Genomic DNA, 21585 nt, shown 5'->3' on the forward strand with positions numbered 1-21585 from the left:
CGTATGATTTTCTTCAAGTTCGTAAATAACTTCTCTCGTCACTGGCTCTCGTAAATCTCGTTTTTTTCTCCTCTTCCTACGTAACTATTCGCGCCCGTAACGTGGTAATTACTGGGTGTTAGTCGCGTGTTATTAGAATCAATATTTTTGTTCTGTCAGACAGTCGCGGCGCGATAGAAAGACACTCTGTAATCTCCTGTTACGTTTAAAACGACACTGGACTTATATAACGAAAAGAAATCGTTGACGGGAAAGATCGGAACGTCGTCGCTTTAAATTAATTCGAAAAGATCGCAAATGGGAAATCGCAGAAATGCCCGATGATTTAAACGATGTAAATTAGTAAATACACCGCGTGTAAATTCATACCGAGTTCTAATGATCGAAAGCCATCAATCACGTGACGTAACAAGTAGCGTACTATTAAATTGCCATTAAGTACTCCGTTCGTGGCAATTATCAGCTTCTGTTTCTGCCAACAAGAAGAAGAATGATGTACGTATCGTCGATCTTAATTTCTTTTCTCGTAGCCACGCGTAACGAGTTCGTTAATAAGGTGTTAAAGTTTGTTTCTTCGACAAAAAGTGACATTGCGAACCTTGCGCTTTTCGATCGTAAGTTTTCGCCAAGTTCCAAAGCTAGTACGCGACGAATGGAAAACTTTTCCAATGCTCGATCGATACAAGCTCGAAATCAAGCGAATTTTCAGCGAATTAAGACGTCCGTCCCGCTTCCTACCTCCTTTGTGTTCCTGTTTGAGAAACTCTTATTGCCGATGGTTTGAGACGACTCTCGTCAGATGCATTCTTTAGTTGCACGACGTTTCTTTTCTTCGGTGTGACTTTAATTGAAGAAATCGAGCCGTCCTTTCTTCGTTGCGTATTAAAATTCCCTTCCGTGCTCGTGATTCGCGATAGTTTAGCTTCAACGACTCGTCAAACGCATCGTATACCTACTTTTCTCTTTGTCGTACTCTTCGTATCTCCTTAACGTCGCGCAACGTATCTGCTAACGAAATACGGATGGAAAGGAACAAAAGCACGCGGTAGTACGAAAATGTCCGTCACTTAGTCGAAAATAACTCTGCAAGTGCGAGCGCACCATCTATCACTTTAACATGCTCACTTAAAGCTTCATCGTGTACGCATCGCACGTGCTAATCAAGCGAGCTTAATTTAACCCGTAATCCATAACCGATTACGATCCGCGTAATAAGGCTGTCGTAATTAATATAGTCAAGTATCTCGAGGAATGTCTATTTCGTGTTATTTTTCGTCCACGTTACACCCGATACCGACGTTCATTTGCTTCCGAATCGAAACTTTTATTAACACATTTACCGGCCAACGTATTTTTTAAGCTGATGTTCCATTCGCGATAATTGAATTCTACGTTAAAACGAACAACGTAACGCGTAACTGAATTTACGGTATTGAGCTTTAAAAAATAGAATATGTAACGTAGTTCGAACACTTTGGTTGGCGCATATTGCTGCAATTTCGTGAAAATGCGCGGAATTAAATATCGCGCAACGTAAAAGTGACAGCAGCAATTTGTATCTTTAAAATTTTATCTCGTTTATCTATTACAGCACTATCGTGTTTTAGCGCTGTGCATATCGCTAATTTGCAATTGCGTATACCTACGTAGAGCTGGTCCGAGTAAGAATAAGGCTAACGCTAAAACGGATTAAAGTATCTTTCAATTCGACCAAATCCTATCGTTTACCGTAGGATCGTGGAAATACGCGCGATCGAATTTTCTAATGCACGAAGCGATCGCCGGAATGAACCGAGAATTCTTAACAAACGTTACCGTTAAGATAATATCCTTCCGGTTGCGTATTCGTTTATGGATCCGACTCTCTCGATTTCTAGGTAACTTAGAACTTTTTAAAATCGTACAAAACCTGTCAAATATTTCGTCGACAAAATTCCGCTGACAAACTTTTTATCGACAACGCGGATCACCTACTGATCGACGATCCTGCTTGTTGCCAAACCGATCTTCCAACATCCACCGTAAGAATCATCGACGAAAACCGAATTCGCTCGGATGTAGCGAGAGAACCGAGGCGAAATCGGTCGTTAAATTGGCAAGGGAACAGGAGACGAAGAAAAGGTGGTATTACCGTCTCCTGTTAATTCGACGATTAGCTGTCGCGAGGGCAGCAGTCAAACGAGAGAGAGAGTAGACTAATTCCAGGTTATCCTCGTCCATTCTTCGTCCCAACTCGACTTCTTCTTCCGTTCTCGTACACTCTGCTCCCTTGTTCTTCCGTCTCTTCGTTCTCTCCGGCCTTTCCACGATCAGGTTAATTAACTCGATTATCGTTTTCTTTCTTTCTTCTGTTACAGGTGCGCACCTTGTTCGTGAGCGGCTTGCCGATGGACGCCAAGCCGAGGGAGCTATATCTGCTCTTCAGAGCATACGAGGTGAGTCTTGATTATTTTGCAAGTTAACCTCACCGGCCACCGTACGACTGGGGTACGACCTAACGTTAAGGCTGATCTAACGTTTTTCAAACTAGCGTTACTTTTTTACCAATGCTCCTCGGAGCATACGACGCGAGTCTCGATTATTTTGCGAGTTAACTCGACTTGCGACCCGTAATTGGGCCATGACCCGACGTTCGAGCTAATCTAACGTTTTTCAAAGTAATCCTACTTTTTTACTGATGCTCCTCGGGGCGTATCGGACGAGTCTTGATTATTTTACAAATTAACCTAATCGGTGAAAGTATACGAAGTACTAGTCTTTTACTAACGCTCTTCGGAGCATACGGGGTGAGTTTTTTGATTATTTTACGAGTTAAATTAACTGGCCGCTGTGCGATCGAGGTATCACCTCGTACTAAAATTAACCTAACGCTTGCGAAACTGATATTGATTTTTCACCAAACGCGTCTATTTTCAGTATCGTTTTTCTCTTCCTTCTTTTTTCTCTTTCTTCTTTCTTTTTTGTTATATACTATGGTCTTTCGTTCTAACGAAGGTTCTGTTCCACTCAAACGTGGACTTTAAAATATAAAAGCGATTCAACGTTACTATAATAATTCTTCGGTATACTACCTATACTATATGGTTCGAACACGCGTTTATCGTTGTGCGACTCAAGTTAAAGAAACGATTTACCTTTAGTCGTAATCTGAGAAAATTTTGCTTTGAGGAAAAAAGAGCGGAGTGTTCCTGTCGAGTTTATAAATCTTTTATATCGTTTATCGGAATTAACGCGAATAGGTATTACGCACTGTATGACGAGAAAAGATATCGATGGAATCGCTTGAAACACGACGAGTAATCTACTTTGCTTAAATCCAAGTGTCGAAGCACGAGAAGCGTGTTACGTTCTAAAGTTCCAAAATCACCCTGATCGACGATTGCGTTCCATCGTTCGTTGTTCAATTCGTTTCGACTTTCACCGATCGATGATAATCTCAAACGTGTATGCGATAAAATCGTAAAATTTAGAAAATTACGAAATCATAAAATCTGGAGAATTAGAACATCGCAAGGTCGTAAAATTTAGAAAATCAGAAAATTACGAGATCGTAAGATCTAGAAAATTACAAAATTACAAAATTACAAAATTACAAAATCGAATTTAGAAAATTACGAAACCGTAAAAGTTATTCTTGCGCGAATTTTGCGCTAACGATACAAAAAGAAAAAATGTCTATTCGAGGATTTTTCAAAGTTCGAGATATATAGCTGGAGAAGTAACGACGTTGACCGCGGTTTTTACCCAGAAATCGGAGTAGATATCGCGCCGGAGAATCCGTACGAATCGTTAAAGAGACGCGATAAGGGTCGAAGAACGGAGTACATTTCACCTAACTTTCCCTCTTCCAATCGTGAGTTTTCAGATAAACGGGTTATTCGGCATTCGATTACGTGATTTCATCATCTCCTTCGTCGTAACACTCTGCAACTTACTTCTCTAGGGAGAGGCAGGTGATTCGACTTGCCTAAGCTTAAACTCGATCGAAATTTGTCGCAGGTGTCGGTTAATCGACTTTGGGTCGACTTAAGTAAACGCCGACTAATAGATTCGCGTACTTACATGTAAGTACGCTTTCTCTGCCTTTCTTTCCTCGTAGTCTACTGTTTTTTGTACGTGTTCTTTCCAATTTGTCATTTCACTGATAAATAAATAACGATAGTCGTACGTGTACCGCAAAATCGTAAGATCGATTCATTCATCTCGTTGATTCATTCATCTGTCGTAATTTATTAATCTTTAGATTATTGAACTTTCGTACAAATTACTTGACACTTTGAATTTTAAAAAGGGATACGGAATATTTCTTATTTTATCTCTTTATTTACTTATTTCTCAATTTTTAAATAATTATCTAACTATTCTAACTAATAGCTGTCGTTTTACTTTCTCGGTTATGTATCTACCTTTTGATTAATTTATCGTTGACCTGTTAAAGGAAGCAATAGCTCCGCTTGTTTAAAGTAAGTAAAGTAAATGATCATATCTTGCTCGAAAAAAATCTCGTATTTCTAATTAGTTAGGATATATACGCAATAGAGCTAATTTAAAACCAAGTACGTATAAATGTAATCGGCAGCGTAAAGAAGCGTAAGCTCTGCGCGAAAATTCTGTTACGCGTTAGTTCGGTTGAAGAGTATTGGACGATACTTGGGCGAAATAGCATCATCGTTCATATAAACCAACTTTAACTCATTTGAGAGAGAGTGAGAGAGATAGAGAGAGATTATAAAACGAATTGTGCTATCGTGCATTAAATTTAAGAGACAATTTGCAAATGTAAACGATCTTTTAATCGAATCGTATCTTGCAGTTGCGTTAAAAATTATCGCTGGGATTTCCTCTATATCGCTATCAAAGTAATTCAGTTTTGTTCAGTATGAAAGATTAATTTGCCTCAAACGAGTAGTATTGGATAATATCGATTCAATGGCACTTGCAGAACTATCCCTTAAATGAGAGCTACTTGTACAAGAGCCGAACATATTTCGTATAACTTTATACGCGAAAGTTAATTGTTTTTATGGACGAGATGAATTTGACGGTTCAAAGATCCTTTTTTAATCGGACGTCAATTATTTCGTACGTTATTTTACTTAATTTTAGAACATTGATTTCTGATGTAAATTATAGTTTCTTACATTCGACAATTTGTTGTTCTAAACATCTTTCGTATTCGCTCTTCATGTCGAATCAGACTCGTCGAAAAGAAATTCATCGATGATTTTAATTATCCTATCGACAGGACAATCCGCGACAAATTCAAAATCCATTTGAATTTTAAATTACCTTGAAATTCCATATTCAGTTCGTTCTTTGTCTACGAGACCTTTCGATTCTTGTAATTATGCAAAGTATTTAAAAGAAAAAGATCACTCCTACCAAAGCCTGAGAAGAAATACCTTACTACCAAAACTTAATACCGAGCGATATAAAATATAGCAGGAGAAATACATTATCGTTAAAACGAACAAAATGAATTTTTCTACCCGCCTCAATCTCAAAGAAAATCTCAAATAAATCGACTCTGTGTTAGCAAATATTTCAAATTCAATATATTCGAAATGCGATAACCCGGCGGCAAATTTTCATGCGAATTTCTGTTTTTATGCGTAGAACTCGGACGGAGATTATAACAAGTACTTTACTTTAGATATTTCTCGTATTTTTATACTTCATGCGCGTTCGATGCAATTTTACATCTCTAAATTAAATATAATAAATGCATAAAAATTCACAGTGCGATAATAACATTTTCAGTATCTCGTGAAGAGGAAATTACGTCTGGCGTAATATCTTTTCCGAAACGTTGAAAGTCAACACCGCGGATCGAAAGGGCACGATGGATTTGCGAGTAAAATCTTGGAACAGAGGGGGAGAGCGATTCTATCGCCGATTCTCTCTTTTTTTTTTATCGTTAAAATTGTCACGGCCATTGGGATATTCTTGTCTGTGGCTGACACGCCGTTATCCTCCTCCACTGTCACAGAATTCTGCCTGCACGCTCTGACAGCCGACAGCAGCCATCCACATTTTCATTGTCCTATTTTGACCGTTATCGTTGGCTTTCTCTCTATCGATCGAATTAATCCAGCCTAATTTAGCTGCAATTTATTAATATTTGATTAATAACGGAAACATCGAGGGATCGATAGTACGAGTACAAGTGAAATACGATGACAATGACGATGATATATTTGGTTTATCCCGACCGATGTTTGCGATATTTTCCAGGATTGCGGATAGAAATTAAATATCGCGTATGACACGTGGCTTGTTCCGACCAATATTCGACTAATATTTGATGTTTTAATATGGTACCGTCGTAATAGTGTTGATTGCGAATAATTGATGTTTCGATAGAGACTAAAGATAACAGTATACGCGTATGAAAATGAAATGTTCGTTTCACGATAATACTTCGATTACGTCGATTAATCACGGGTTAATATATAATATTTTATAGGATATACGTTAAAGAGGAGTTCGTGATAATACGTAGTGTTATTTAATTTGTTGGAATATTCGATGCTATAGAAAATTAGGGATGATATTGTACGTTAAATTTAGATATAACGACGATGATACGTTAATTACGTCTATTAGCGTTGAATTAATGTTTAATATTTCGTATCATAGGCATAAAAGAGGAATTTCAGATAAAGCGTAGAGATAAAGTGTAATAATACTTAATTAGGAATATTCGATTCTCTAGGAAATTAGATATAATACTGTCGGTATATGGAACTTAAATACAATAACGACGTTTCAATTACGTTCGGTCATATTAAATTAATAAGAACGATCGATATCAAGCGTTAAAAACCGTTTGCCGTGCGCATACATTACAAATCTGGGATTTGAGATACGATGGACAAGGAGGTAATTATCGATTAGAGCGGTTCGAGAAATAATTTCCTCGAATGTGATGGAAGCGTTTTTAAAGGTATCGTAATTTATCTAAATTATACGTTAGATAAAAGTTATAGTTCCTTTGGTATTTGCTTGATCGAAGCGATACGATGATATAACTGCGGCAGTGATAAGGGAACGAAAAACGAACAACGAGAATGACAAAAGGGAGAAGTATAATATTTGATCGCAACGCTGATCGGACGTTTGCCATTTGATTAAATTAACTAATTAAATCGCGAGCGTGTTAACTGAACGTGAATTAATTAATCTGCTCGTAGATTGGCAATAGCGAAAATTAAAAATGAGCGACGTTTATCTTGCATATTGCGTCCGATTTAAATAATAATGGCTACGAGCAATTCAAGTAATATTACGTTATATCGAATAACCTACTTATAGACTCGTATAACGTACGATACAGGAAACACGATCGATATACGACAGTCCGTAATATCGATATTGTTTCTTTTTTAAATTAATCGAGGAACCTTTCAGCTCTCTGGATCTACGTTTTACATAATTCATTTCGTTAACAATGGTACGAGATTTAACGAAATCTACATAATTTACCACATTACGCTCTCAGAGGACTTGCTTTGTTAATAAATAATAGACTTAGCGTTACAGTTAACTTCATTGAGAGCGAACAGTAGAACGCTCCCATTGTATTATATATCAGAATACTACTCGAATCTAACAACTTGAAATTTTAATTTTCTTCCCTTCTACATAAATTTCATTAACATCGATTAATTTTTACTAATTTTTACCTTCGTTTGTATTCATTATTAGAACGATATCCTATCGCATTGTACGTAAACTCGTAGTAACACGTCAATATATACTTCCTTTACCAACTTTTTCCAACTATTCCGATCTCAGAATTTTTTCTTAGCAAAAATAATATAATACGTAAAACCCTTTCATCTTTCTAAACTACGTCCTATCATAATACAACAGTACATTTCGTTGTAATCGATTCACTATCAAGTAACAAATAGGAAATTTGTACGATAATAAATTAATAAATAAAACTCTTCGCGCAACATTCTCTTACATAATCGCCACGCTTCGTCACATTTTGCACGATACATTTCACTAGCAACTAACGTTCGAAACTCCAAACAAAGACTCTCTTGTACCAGTAAGTAGGTACGTTATATCCTTAATGCTCCTTTACATAATTTCTACGCCTGGTCGTGTTGTAATAGTTTCTGCATAAATCTATTTCGCTATTAAATAACAGATAATAGATTTTCATAATACGTAGCACGTAAAAGTTCTTGTACATACAGTGGCAAGCGAAAGTTCAAAGAGTAAAACGGAAAATAGGCGGTGTAATTTAGCGAAACTGAATTTCTAGTTAACGAAAGACTCGCGGAGCGTTTAGCGCAGAAAAAATGTGTCTGTAATAGAAATTTTACTTATACTCGTACAGGCTGCCCGAAAAAGCCGCCAAAGATTTATTGTAAGATAAAGATTAATTGTCTTGTCATAATAAACGTTCGAAATTTCCTCTTTCCGATAGAACGCAGGCTTTCGTTCGTCGAATTCCTTCGAAGACTCCTGCTCTCGTAGAAATATCGGTAAATGCATTTGTGTCTGTACCGCGATTCTATATAAAAATTCTATTAAGATCGACTTTCTCGGAAATATTCTTTAAACGCTTATAACTCTTCGATAAAGCACTTTGGGACATAAGTTCGTACGAACTCTTCTTAGCTACTTGACTAGGGCTTGCAATCCCGCGGGACTCGTTATTTTCAATCCCGCGAGACCCCGCGGAGAAGATATATTTAATAAGGAAACAAATTTTACCTAATTTAGGATAATCGTTCTTAACGACGAAAATCAAAATCAACCGAACAGAAACGAAATCTAGATGCAAATTCGATTAAAAGTAGCTTCTTCTTTTAGAAACCGTATTACGATTAAAAGATTTATTCTGTCCAAGCGAGATGTCAGGTTGACGACGATATGTTATATCTAAAAATTACAAACGAAATACACGTAGATTTTCAAACGTAAAACGGAAGAGATTCTGTTACACGTTTCTTACGTGTAACATTTTGTCGCTTCGATGAAATTCATTATCTTTAAATACCGAAACCTTTCAGCCTCTTGTAAATTAGCAAATTTTCACATCAATAATTTTTAACAACAACAACCAATAATAATACTAATAATAATAACAATAATAATTGCCTGGGACTATCGCACGTTTCGAGATAAACAGTCGACGTCGTGCGCGTCGTCGTTCGCACAGTTTTAGTTACACGCACAGGCCGGCAACATCGTACGGGATCCCGCAATTCCAATTTAACATAATGCGGCGCCAAGAAATGGTGCGGAGTACTGCGGGACTGAGGGATCCCGCTTTTTGGGATTCCAACCCCTACGTTTGGCCTCGTTAACACGTACTACCTATAAGTTTTGTCCCGATCACCCTGTATACGCAAGTATCAATTTGAAACTTTCTTTCGTCCGTCGTTGTAACCCGTGAGCTTCGTCCCGTTTCGCACGATCCATTTCACCGTCGACTAACGTTCGAAACTTTCGATAAAAACCTCTGGTTCGCAAAGCGGACGGAAAAAGAAAAAGAAAAAGCAAAAAGACAGGAAACGAGTTTCGCAAGCACTCGAGCAGCACGAGGCAAACTGCAATTCGACTCCGCGTCGATTTTTCCCAGGCATCGATCGCGGCGAAGAAAATACTCCGCTGCGAATTCCCTTTTTCTCCAGAAAAATTTTGCACCGTCGACGAAAATCGTCGCGTCGTCGAATCCGCGTCGAACTTCTTCCGTCGAGATTCGCTCGAAGGAAACAAACGACACGAAAGTAACTCACGATCGAAGCTCACCGGGAACTCGTAGTCGGATTCATCGATGAAATAACGGCCACTTCAGCCGATTTCTCGAAAAATCTATCGCCCGCGATTCGTTATCGTCGTCCGCGACAGACTTTCTTTATTTTCCTCGGTTCGTCGTGCGACTAACGAGTTCTACGATGGTACAGCGAGGGGACAACGTTTCGCGGCCAAAATTAGAAACATCTTTCGTATTCGTAGCCCATTCGGTGCTTCGGAGATTATTTTTATTTATTATATTTCTTCGCGATAGCGTTATTGAATCGGTCGTATTTCAAACATACTGAAACGGTTATCGTAGTTAGCGAGAGTATAGATTTTATTTATACGAGGATGAAAAGATCGTGGCAAGATTTAGATCCGGGAACGAGGAATTAGGCAGCAAATAGTGGGAAGCCGGACGAAGCAGATGGTGCGGATCTCGCGAAACAGAATCTGAAAGACCGAAACATGTAGCGAGGAGATGCAACAAAGTAGGGAAAGCTGACGAAGATCTAAAGAGAATACTCGATGAATCTGGAGAAGGATATCCATGGACGAGAGAATTATCGAAGAATCGTGGTAAAAAGTAAACACGAGGCAAGCGGGACAAATGTAATACATACGTAGATGTCGTTAAAACGTGATATAAAGTAAACGAAAGTAAGATGTAGGTACGCAAAACGCGTTGACCCCTTGCAATCGCGAAAGGCCAGCGAGAAACAAAGCTACCATTTCATAAATCTTACTCGTCTGATACACGCGGTTTTTTGCATAACGAATGATTAATCAAATATCAAGTCGCAAAAGAGTTCGAACCAATGCTCGTTACTCGAATATCTTTCCGTGATATTAAATTTCGCCATTGCCTAATTAATCGCTCGACGTTGATAAAGTACCCGATGCATCTATTTGTTAAAGTCCGCACAGAGTTAAAAATCGTAGAAAGTTGCACTTAGGACTTACACGCTCTTGTCAACAACTGTGTAAGCTACCGTGCAAAAGAAGTCCAACGTCTGTATCATCTATGACCAGTTCTTTTTTTTTTATAAACCTTCTTAAGGTTTAAATTGCTAGAAACTTTGCATCGTTTGTACATGGATGGTATAAATATAACTGAAATATATCGACTTATCTATATAACGATGTAATACAAAACCCGGATTCCAATGATAAAATAATAATAATAGTAACGGCAAGGTAATAATTAAGCAAAGCTTAAAATCTCACGGCTTTGTCCTCGTGACGCTATGTTTGATCGCAATATCGTACGAGAGAAAAAATATACGTGAACTTCGAAGCTTTACGAGATTATCGGTTCATGGAAGAACAAATTCTTTTTCTTTTTTTTTTTTTTAACGCTAAGATTAAAAAAATTGGATTTTACCGCTTACCAGACTGCCGTCCACCGCTTAGGTATTGGGATTCGAGTTCGAGATTCTCCGCTGCTTTATCGATCGGTGGTTTCTCCTTGACTGATAGGGCAGATCGATCGCGAAGGAAAGTTCGTGTAAGTGGTATTACCGAAAAGAAATTTTACGATATCGAGGTCGCCACGATGCACAAGTTACGGGCATCCTTCGGCTGCAATATGTTTCGCCGTTTCCTTCTCTCCTCCTCCTCCTCCTCCTCCCCCCCCCCCCCATCTTCCGATGCTTTTATACAAATTAAAGGCTGTTACGAAACGATGGATCGGCGTTTTTCCGAGATGGCGTGATCGTTTGAATACGTTCCTCGGTATAGAATGTTAACGTTCTGTAACATTTGTGAGCCGCTCGAGAATCACGTCGATCGAATATATCGATCGAAATGCAGAGGAAAATTACATTCACCGCCATTATTTTTTAACGTTCGAGTGACAGAGGATGGGCCAATTCCGACTTATACGGATATTTCGTGTTCATACTTTCGCAGCTATTACGCATTTATTTACGTTTATTATTCGTCATCTTATCGAGCCATATAGAATTTTCTTTTGTAAAATTTGTCATCGTACACACAGAGGTAAACAAATTTTTCGTTCGATCGTTCACCCTGTTGGAATAAAAAGACATTCGGTGTTTGTGACAAACATGACGATTTATGATATGATATGACGTGTTGTGATAAATAAATTCGAATTAAGTCCTTCGTTTATCGAGATTATCGTGGTAAATAAATTAAAGAAAATAAGCGTTTCTTTTGTTGAGACGTCGAACGTCGATTATGTACATTATGTTTATTCTAGTTAAGAATTTTATAGAAAGCGAAGAAGTTGATCAGTTTGTTTTTTTTTTTTTTGAGAGAGAGATTCGTATATGAATTTTGGCAATTTTATCAGTCTTTATTTAATAATTTATCCGGCAGTTTAACGAACCTTTTACGATGTAACTTTGCTTAGCAGTTTTCACGATAAATAGAAGAACGATAAAGTCACGATACAAATAATACTAACCGTTTTGAATTTATGACATTAGTATAACAAGTGGTTTATTAAAAATTTCGATATATTACAATAAATCCGCCTACAACCGCTCGACGAGATGCTATTACCACAGGGGTGCAAAATTTACCGTGCAAATATTATCACGAGGCTACAGTGTGTGCCGGTTAAAGGTTAAAGGTGACTCGCTTTCAAGGAATCGTGTCACCGGTACGCGACGTCCAAGGAGGATATCCGTTGGAAAATTTAATATCGCCAATTAAACCTGGATCAATAGAAGATATTAAAATTCGACGCTTATTTGTGGTTGAACTGATTCCAATATCAATGTACGGGCATTCAAAAGTTTTAAATAACTGGTCCGTGTTTTTATTCCATTATCAGCGCTTCTGAATTTCAATTAAGATTCATTATTTTTTCTTTGTCTTTAAACGTATTTGTTTCGTTTGAAAGAGATTACAAAATTAATTAATCTTTAACAATAGAAACATCGATCGATATTTCGATGAATTTAAGCTCCTTTCTTCTCTAAAAGCTTGTGCATGCTTCTGACAAACTTGATGTTAACTTTCATTAGGATTAAAATACGTCTGTATATTCTTACGTTGCGTTAGTTGCAGCGTACCATTATAATTTTACGGTTATTTATGCAGGTAGTTGGTAATTCATGGTGCGATCGAAGCCGGAGGTGTTTAACCGCTCAGAATAAGCCGAACCTTCGTTTTTCAGGAAATCGAATTTGAAAATTTGTAAGGTATGTGAAATTGGTGAATTTGAGCAATTGTCGATTGAACGGGAATGGGCAATCGACAAAAGTTTATTCTACGTTACGCGACTGCAAATAAGTTTGAAAACGAACAATAGAAATTTATCGTTTGAGGGTTCCTTTTGGAGAAAACAAAACTTGAATATGTCGAGTCAAGAATTGGCGGTATACGCGTACCAGGTAAATTTTCAAATTCAATTTTCTCGAAAATGAGATTCCAGGCGAAAAGATTTGATTCTACGTTTCCCACTTATTTTCACACGCGGAATAATCTGTTATCGATTATCTTCTGCTCAGCTGGGAATCAAGGGAATTCACGCGTGCTTTGCAAAGTTTCAAACCCGATTTCCCCCAAAAACGAAGTTTTCCTCCTCTCGTTTCGTAATAAAACGACGAAACGATAATAACGAAATAAGCGAAACAAACACCGGTAACCGGTAGAAACCTTGCTGACCCCGTTTCTTCCATCAATCGCATTTCATCCTTCGTGTAGTATGTAAATCGCACGTTTGAACAGTATATCATATATTTATCACACGGTATGTTAGGTATCTGAAAAGGTTCGAGCCAGCGTTAAAGGCTCGCAGTAGCAATCCGAACGTTCTATCCTCGAGAATAGTCTTTTTGATTTTGCTGCTGATGGTAAAAGCGTTAAATATAAGTACACGTGTATTACAGTTAAGTAACACAGTGAGTAGTCCGACCAGTTCGATCTACTATCTATTATTACTCACCTCGTACACTTCTATATTGCAAGTTTATAACGCTTATAAATCAGTCTATCAATGACAGCGCATCAAACTAAATAAACTATGCTAAACTGGTTAAAGTATAAATAAACGTAGATTAGCAGTCGTTGATGATATATTAAACAGCCGTAAACACCGTGACAGGAAACCGTGCCGGTTTTAGGCTTTAAACGCTATAATTCCGTTCTACGATAAATTAAGATATCTCTTTTAGTAGCCATTTTATTCCGGATAGCGAAACGATGCCAAAGCCAAGTGCGCGTCATCGACCGTAATTTCGTTCGTTCGAACGCATTGCACGTGCAATTGAGCGAACAATGCCGATGTACAATAACAACATTCTTATTCCTTCCGTACGATTCTAATTAATCATAAAAGTGATAATGCAACGTGAAATTTATGGATACAACGCGAGAGGTCTCGAGGGTGTTCGTTTTATTTCTGCGATAAAACGGCGAAACCAAATAAACACCGGTAACCATTATTTCGTTTATCGAGGTACAAGGTTCGTAAATGCGGATGAGTTTTGTGACAACAAAGATTTATGCAGCCGGTGCAACACCCAGTTTACGACTATAATTTTTAATTGGATTTATAAGAGCCTCGATTAAAAATCGAAATACGAATCGGAACACGAACTGGACTATAGAGCTCCGCGTTAAACGAACGCTATTAATTACAATTTCATTAATTTCGATACGAACGGGAATCGGCCAGATTTAAACGGAATTTATAGAAAAATATTACGCTCAATTTCATGGCAGATACATAAATAACGTTTATTTCTCGACAATTTTAGACTGATTTATGAAAACCATTCGTATCGGGAAATTTATTGTCGCGAAGGACTAGAAAATTCATCGGATAGATCGATTAAAAACGTTATCGATCGTAGCCAACACTTTCATCTCTGTCTAATTTTAATTCGCGTAGAATGACCGAGATTTTAAAAATTCTTCGCGGTACGAAGCGGCCACCAAAATCTCATTGTATATTTAATACAACGTAACATATACAATCTATATATAAACGCGTTCAAAATTCTTTCGCACATTTGCAATTCCAAACGCATTGTAATTTCTCGCGTTTGAGATCATCCATGAGAATCGTTCATCTTACAAATTAAACATCTACGTCTTAAAAGTTGTTTCCTTCTACCAAATAACACGCTACCAACTACAAATTTTTCGAATCTTAATATACGTAACGATACGAACGTAGCAAACGTATGGAAAAAATTCAACGCTGTCTACTTTTAATTTCGTGCACAAATATCGTTCGCTCTACGAACGATTCAGTCAACGACTACCTAAACTATCGAATTATCCTGTGTTACCAAGGAAGTACTGCCAATTTTATCGATCCTAATACGTTTTAATGCAAAATATTCTGCGCTCGTTTCTCCGTCTAGTTTTATCTCGCGTACGAAGAAATTCTCTTCTATCGCGACTAACCGTATATTCCACCTATGGAGCAAACCAGGCTACGAAGTTACTAATTCCTTACGAAGGAGAATATCTTTAAAAAATTCTTTGCGATACCAAACGATCACTGCTGGTCACAATTTCGCCAATCTGAAAACACGCTTCGCTTTTCCTCTCAGCTTCGGTCTCGCGTAGAAACGAAACACACACGTCCGGAAATCTACGACCACGCCATCAACGGTCTACAACGGTGGAAGTATATGGCTGGAAGGATTCTGTCGAGATTCAAGAAGAAATAAGGAAAGACCAGCGGTGTCTCGACGAACGAGTATATTTTTTGACGGATACCCCGTTACGAGGTCGAGGATACCATTGCCAGAATGTTTTATTACGCGGCGGGCATTGTGCCCAGCCAGTGGAATCGACTTTTCGCGTTTCTGGCTCGGTCTGGAGTCTCCCAACAATCTCTTAATGTTCGTACGATAGTCGATACAAATATACAGAGGTTCGTGTTAGCGACGGGCTCAAATACGTCGCAAGTATGTTCCGAACATTTGCTCGCTGGATTTGAACTCTCGGTACTTCGAAAAGACGGAACAATGCTTTTAGATAGATTCCAGCTCGATTCTGCTGTTCTCCTCGTTTCTTCTTCGCGTTTGTATCTCTTCGGATATTTTCTTTCCTTTTCAACCGTCTCGTTCGTACGAATCGTGAAACAGACAGAAGATACGAAAATTACGAGTCATCCAAAAAGTAAGGTTTTACGTGTAGCAGCTACACGGAACGATACGGCTTGCTCGTGGAAGCTTACAGTCACCTAGGTTCGTTCGTGCGTCGACTTGAATTATACGCGATTTAAATAAGTAGTATCGTCGAAGTTTCCATTCAAACGTTTAAAATAGCGACGCGAATCGAAGATCTTGTAACGTCAATTCGCATCAGAGACCAAATCACACATCGCGGGCAGGATGGCGCCCAGATGTATGCGCATCCTTGGCGCGTACCCTCGATAGTCCCAAGTATCCACCGGGGGCTTGGAATTTTCATAGTTAAGGTCCTTCGGACCAAGCGAGTATCTCTTGTCTTAGGTTTCCTTTTACGTTTATCGTTTACCACGGGTTAACACGGAAAGTTAGTTTTTCCTCGCGTCTGGTACGTTCCGTTAGCAACTTTCTCAAGAGGGGGGCCGAAACCCTTCCTGATCCACCAACCGTCTTATTATCCAATCGGAGACGGTGTCTATTGCCCTCGCTTCCTTGACCAAAATTTTCATCGACAAATTCGATAGTCCCGTGTCCTTAGACACACCCACCCCTAGCTTTCCTCGGTACACGGTATCGTCGGTAAAACTCACTTATTCCGTATCCTTAGAATAGTCAACGTATCTTAACCTGTCTCTACCCTTGTAACAGTCGCGTACTTAACGTATCGGAGTAACTAAGTTTTACATAACGTGGTTGGAGTGAATTGCGATTTATGTTAATTCAGCGTGTATTCCAGTTTGACCGCTGAATTTGTAATAAAGTGTAATTAAAACAAAATTAATAGTTGTGTTTACGACTCAATTATTTTTATTTTATCACCCAACCCTCAAGTTTACGCGACACTCTCACCGGTGACGATGTGCCGTCCGTCGCGCTTTTACGCTTTTGCGCTTTTCGGATGCTGAAAACGTTCGTCCGAAAAGAAATCCACCAGTTTGCATTTACGATAACGTTATGGTCGAATCGTTCGTAAGACGACGAGTGCGGGAATTCAATACGGGTAGAGAAACTGTATGCGATCGTAAGTGTTCTGACCGCCCGTCTCTCGTTACAAAGGACCTCGAGAAACGCGTCTTCGTCGAAAGCGATCGACGCATCGATACAGGTTACCAATTTTTTCTTTTTTCTTTCTCTTTTCCTTTTCTTTTGCAAGATCGAAAGAGCTCTTGGATGAGTAACAGCTCGCGAGAAACGACGACTCGAAGGACATAGCGAAACGATGGTTATGCGAACTCGCGGCGGAAACGTATGTCCGTAAGTGTTCAAATAGGGGTGGTGCCTGCAGAGATAGATGCCCAAGTATATGTATGATATTTTATTTGTTCCCGTCCTCTGCTGTAATTTTTTATTCATTTTAAACAAACTGGTATTCCAAATGCGCTGCTCTTTCTCTACTGTCTGCACAACCCTCGTGCATGGAATAGTAAAATTCGAAATGCTTCACGAGCATTTTACCAGAAATTTTCCATTCTCTTAAAATTTCTCTCGGTTATCATCGAAACTCCCTATCGTAATCTTCGTGCAGAATCCGATTCTACGCTGACAATCGACTAAATTCATCTTGTAAAGGCACGTAGATAGGATACGCAGTGCTTTCCGACCCTCACGACTCCGATCAGTACCTGTCAGAATATCCATTAATTCCAACATCAAAATATTATACTTACGTAAGATTTGTACAAATTTTACGAAATTTTCAAGTGCTCCTTCCAAGATTGGAAGACAGCTTGCGAAAATCGAACACTTGCCGGTGTACGATGAACGAACCATTACTTTTTTATGCAATTTCGTATGTCCATTAGCTCATAATGAAATAAAATCTACGTAAAGACTTATTTCGTCCGTTAAATTGAATTACATCTGGTAACAAGTACTTCGCTTTGAATATCCTTTATATTTTTGCGTATTGTGTGTATTTTGTAAGTAATTCGCGATTGAAACTCGCTGGAAACGCGTAGTCGGATTCGTCGATGAAATAACGACCACTTCAACCGATTTCTCGAAAAATCTACCGTCCGCGATTCGTTACCATCGTCGGTGAAAGACTTTCTTTCTTTTTTTTTTTTTTTCTCGTCCATTGTGCAAACAACGAGTTCACCGTGGCACAATAGGAAACAGCATTTCACTGCTAAAATTAAAAACATTTCCTATATTCACCTTTTTTCAAATTTAGAACAACTTTTATTAGTACGCGCGATGTTCGATGGATTACCGATTTATATATTTGTTCGTAATTAATTGCTTTTTAATATATTAAAACAGTGCAGTTTTTTGAATAATAAATGATAAGCTACGTTTTAAAGTCGCGAAATAGTTTGAACGGTAATCAGGTTAAAATAATCGTATACAAAATATTACGTATATCCGACATATATAAATTTAATACAATTTTTTGGTAACTCGTTATTCGAATCTTTCTGCGATTTTAAATTTCGCCATTGTTTAATTTATCGCTCGATGCCAAGATATTCGATTTTCATGCGACTTTATATTTTTATTAACGCAACTAGAGAAACAGAACGTACGTGAAAATTTACGTCACAAAATTTGTTTATTAAATCCGGTAACAAGTATTTTGCTTCCGATTTTTTATATTTTTCTACATTACCCTCGTTTTGTACGTTTTCGCGGCTTTAAACTTCCCATAAATGTATAAAAATGATCGAAAATCCGCAGTCTGGTTATAATAGCGGTATTCGAACCGCACGAAGCGAACTTCGAGCGTTGGATTTGATTCGGATTCAAAGTAGGTACATATTGAACTTCGTGCCATTGCTATTTTGCGGCTGTGAAACGGCTTTGGCTCCTCGTCGAAGCGGAAACACGAGCCGGAAGCCAACGACCAACGCGCACCACCGAGGGCCGTTGCCTTAAATTTCACTTCGCGAGTAGAAAGTCGAACGATTTTCGATCTGCCGCTCTGCTCGTGAATTCCACTCACGCTCGCTTATTCTCGCCTTTAAAGAGATGGACACGGTGTATGATTTTATGGAAGTAGAAAGCAAGAAAATGAGTATTTACCGGAGGAGCGCGAATATGGATTCTCGGAGAAGACGGAATTAGGGCAAAGTTGACATTTTTGCGTAAAGGTAAAATATCACTCGACGGTATGGTAATGTAAGTAAGACGAAATTTTGTTTTCTTTAGAGAGAAGAAAGTTCTAACGGATCGCAGTTATTTATCGCGACTGAAAGGTTGGTGATTAACGTCGTTGAAAGCTAAGGAATTATGTTATCGAACGTTATGTCGAAATAATCGGAGAATGCTGGTATGAAACGCCGTTAAGTGCCAGAATTGAAAATCGTAGCAACGAGAATACCGTAGTATAGAATTTGAGTGCGATTTCCCTTTTTTAAACAGTCATTAGTAATGCTAGAAGATGGTGTCGCAACGTCACCTCCGTAGAGAAAGACATAAGTGCCAATAAACGTCGATTAATTGTTTCTTGGCCTTTGTCTATGCCGTCTATCTAAATAAATGGAACGCGAAGTTTTATCTGCAACTAGGAGCCAGTGCGTACAGGCTTCTCAGCGGATACGCTTTTCCTTCTCATAATAGATTAATGCGTAAGTTTTCTTTCCCGCCCGAGAAACTTGTCTCTCGGCACTTACGATGTTTTCCACAGACACTTCGATCGACTACATTCTCCCATTGTAATCTTAAAATTAGGAAATTGTAATTGTCGCTACGATGTTACAGCGCTCGCTACAGAATGTCATAGAGTAACTGTTAGTTCAGTACAGTGACAAAGTTATATTTTTGGATTATGAATCATCGTATAATCTGTATTGTACGTGAAGATTTTATTGTCTTAGCGTTCAGCCGGGTAGAATACAAGGCACGTGCATTGTTGTGATATGATTTTATGGGAATAGAAAGCGAAGAAGGATGTGCTCGCTTGATGAGGAGTAACGAGTTTCTTGGGAAACAAGAAAGTGAGATTTAATCAGCAAATATTTTGCAATTTTTATCGTTGTATATTTCTATGTTAATCCTATTATTTCTTTCCTTTCTCTAGGAACGCTGCATTTTTATTTTTTCGAAGTTAATTACGTTTTACGAGGAAGGAGTCGAGGAGAAATCACACTTACGGCAGATAAGAACGAAAACGTTTTTTAAGTCAAAAGTATCGACCTCGGGGTCGTCGGTTCGTTCTTTAGATATCTCACAAATGTATCCCGCATTCGTTCGTTCACGCATTTCGATATCAAATTTTAATACACCCTTTACTCCGTTTTCCCTCTTTTACGTCTAAAATCGATATTTATTCGGCAGACAAATGAAATGGCTTTTTAATTTAGATTTTCGATTCAGATGCGCCGGTCGCGGCAATTTCAATTTAGCAAAATGGTTCTCCAATATGGCCGTTCGGTTGATTTAAACAGATTTTCCATCCGAAGTAGTTTATCCGCGTATCAATCACACGGATCTTTCAGCCAACTATACGCGGGTTGAAGCTTTCGTTCTCTTTCTTCCTTTTGCGTGTATACCTTTTGAACGATCGCGATTCGAGTTTGTTCACGCGCAGACAAAATTTCACTTTGTCATATATTTATTATTTGGCACGCAAATCTGCCTCTGGACTATGTACCAGTGGCACCGAAATATTAGAGGATGGATGGACAAAGCGTTTCGAGAAATTAATAGTCGCGCGTATGTTAAAATCCTGCGGGGAATCGACTTTTACGATTGTTGAAACGCGTTGCTCGAAACGTGTGTACGTTAAAAATAAAGCTAATTTCGTCACGTTGGTGCTCGTGAGAACAGAGTGGTGGTATCTACCAGGGCTGTGATTATGTTACATTCCGAAATTATTACAGGGAAATTCCACGCGTTTCGACAAATAGAAGCTGAACTAGCTGCGACAAGGTTTCTTTTTGGTCTTTAAGTAGCAATTGCGGAATTGGGGTATCGAGCCTTTGATAAAAGTGCGTACCGTGTTAATTCGTTCGCGAAAAGAGGAAAACAAGAAAATTACAGTTTAATTACAGTTAAAGAAATCTTGGATTTCAAAAAAATACGATAATTATATAACGTATTATATTTGGATTTGTATATCGTGCCGTTTGAAAAAGTCAAATGAATCGACGTAACTTTCGCGTTGAAAATCCAAAAGTTTTCTCAAACAAATGTCTCCGAGTCGGTAACTGCGTATCTCCTGAATTCCACAGGCACCATATTTCAATGATATACAAAGACTAAGAGACAAACGGCATCCTAGTCACGTATCTCTCGACAAATATCGGCGATAACTGTTCGAACGAGATTCGGAGACTATTCTCATATATTGTACTTCTGGTCACAGCATATTATTCGCGTTGTAATATATTAATATCGTTTTTGATATATCGTCTCTGAAATGGCCCGAAGAACATTTATATGATCTAGCAAATATGCTCTATATTCCAATAACGATCAATAACAGAGAACCGTACTAACAGTAAATATTAATAGTAATGGCAATAGCAGTAATAATAGAAATAGTAAAATCACGATAATTTAATGTAGCGCTTCGCTCTGTCTCCCTCGTCTTATGATTCTTCTACTACCTGCAGAGAGTATATTTTTTCTCCTTTCGTTTTTTAAAAAGCTTCGATAGCTTTGGTATTGCAACTAGCATTAGCTGTTCATCGTCGTAATATCGTCTTAGACGCAGAATAGTAAAAAGTTATACGTAATTTGTATTTGATCCATTAAGAAA

The 21585-nt window shown here is 38.3% G+C and overlaps 1 protein-coding gene across 5 annotated transcripts in view; it reads left to right on the forward strand.

Moving 5' to 3' along the window:
* Positions 1-21585, forward strand: part of LOC117210306 (protein couch potato) — a 181303-nt gene that overhangs the window by 83004 nt on the left and 76714 nt on the right. For all 5 annotated transcript variants that reach the window (XM_033453214.1, XM_033453213.1, XM_033453216.1 and 2 more), the window contains exon 2: positions 2358-2435. In XM_033453214.1, coding sequence (XP_033309105.1) covers positions 2358-2435 — 78 coding nt within the window. The remainder of the gene's footprint in view (positions 1-2357; positions 2436-21585) is intronic.

Source organism: Bombus bifarius, unplaced genomic scaffold (genome assembly GCF_011952205.1).
Source record: "Bombus bifarius isolate JDL3187 unplaced genomic scaffold, Bbif_JDL3187 scf7180000008199, whole genome shotgun sequence".
NCBI classification, from domain to species: domain Eukaryota; kingdom Metazoa; phylum Arthropoda; class Insecta; order Hymenoptera; family Apidae; genus Bombus; species Bombus bifarius.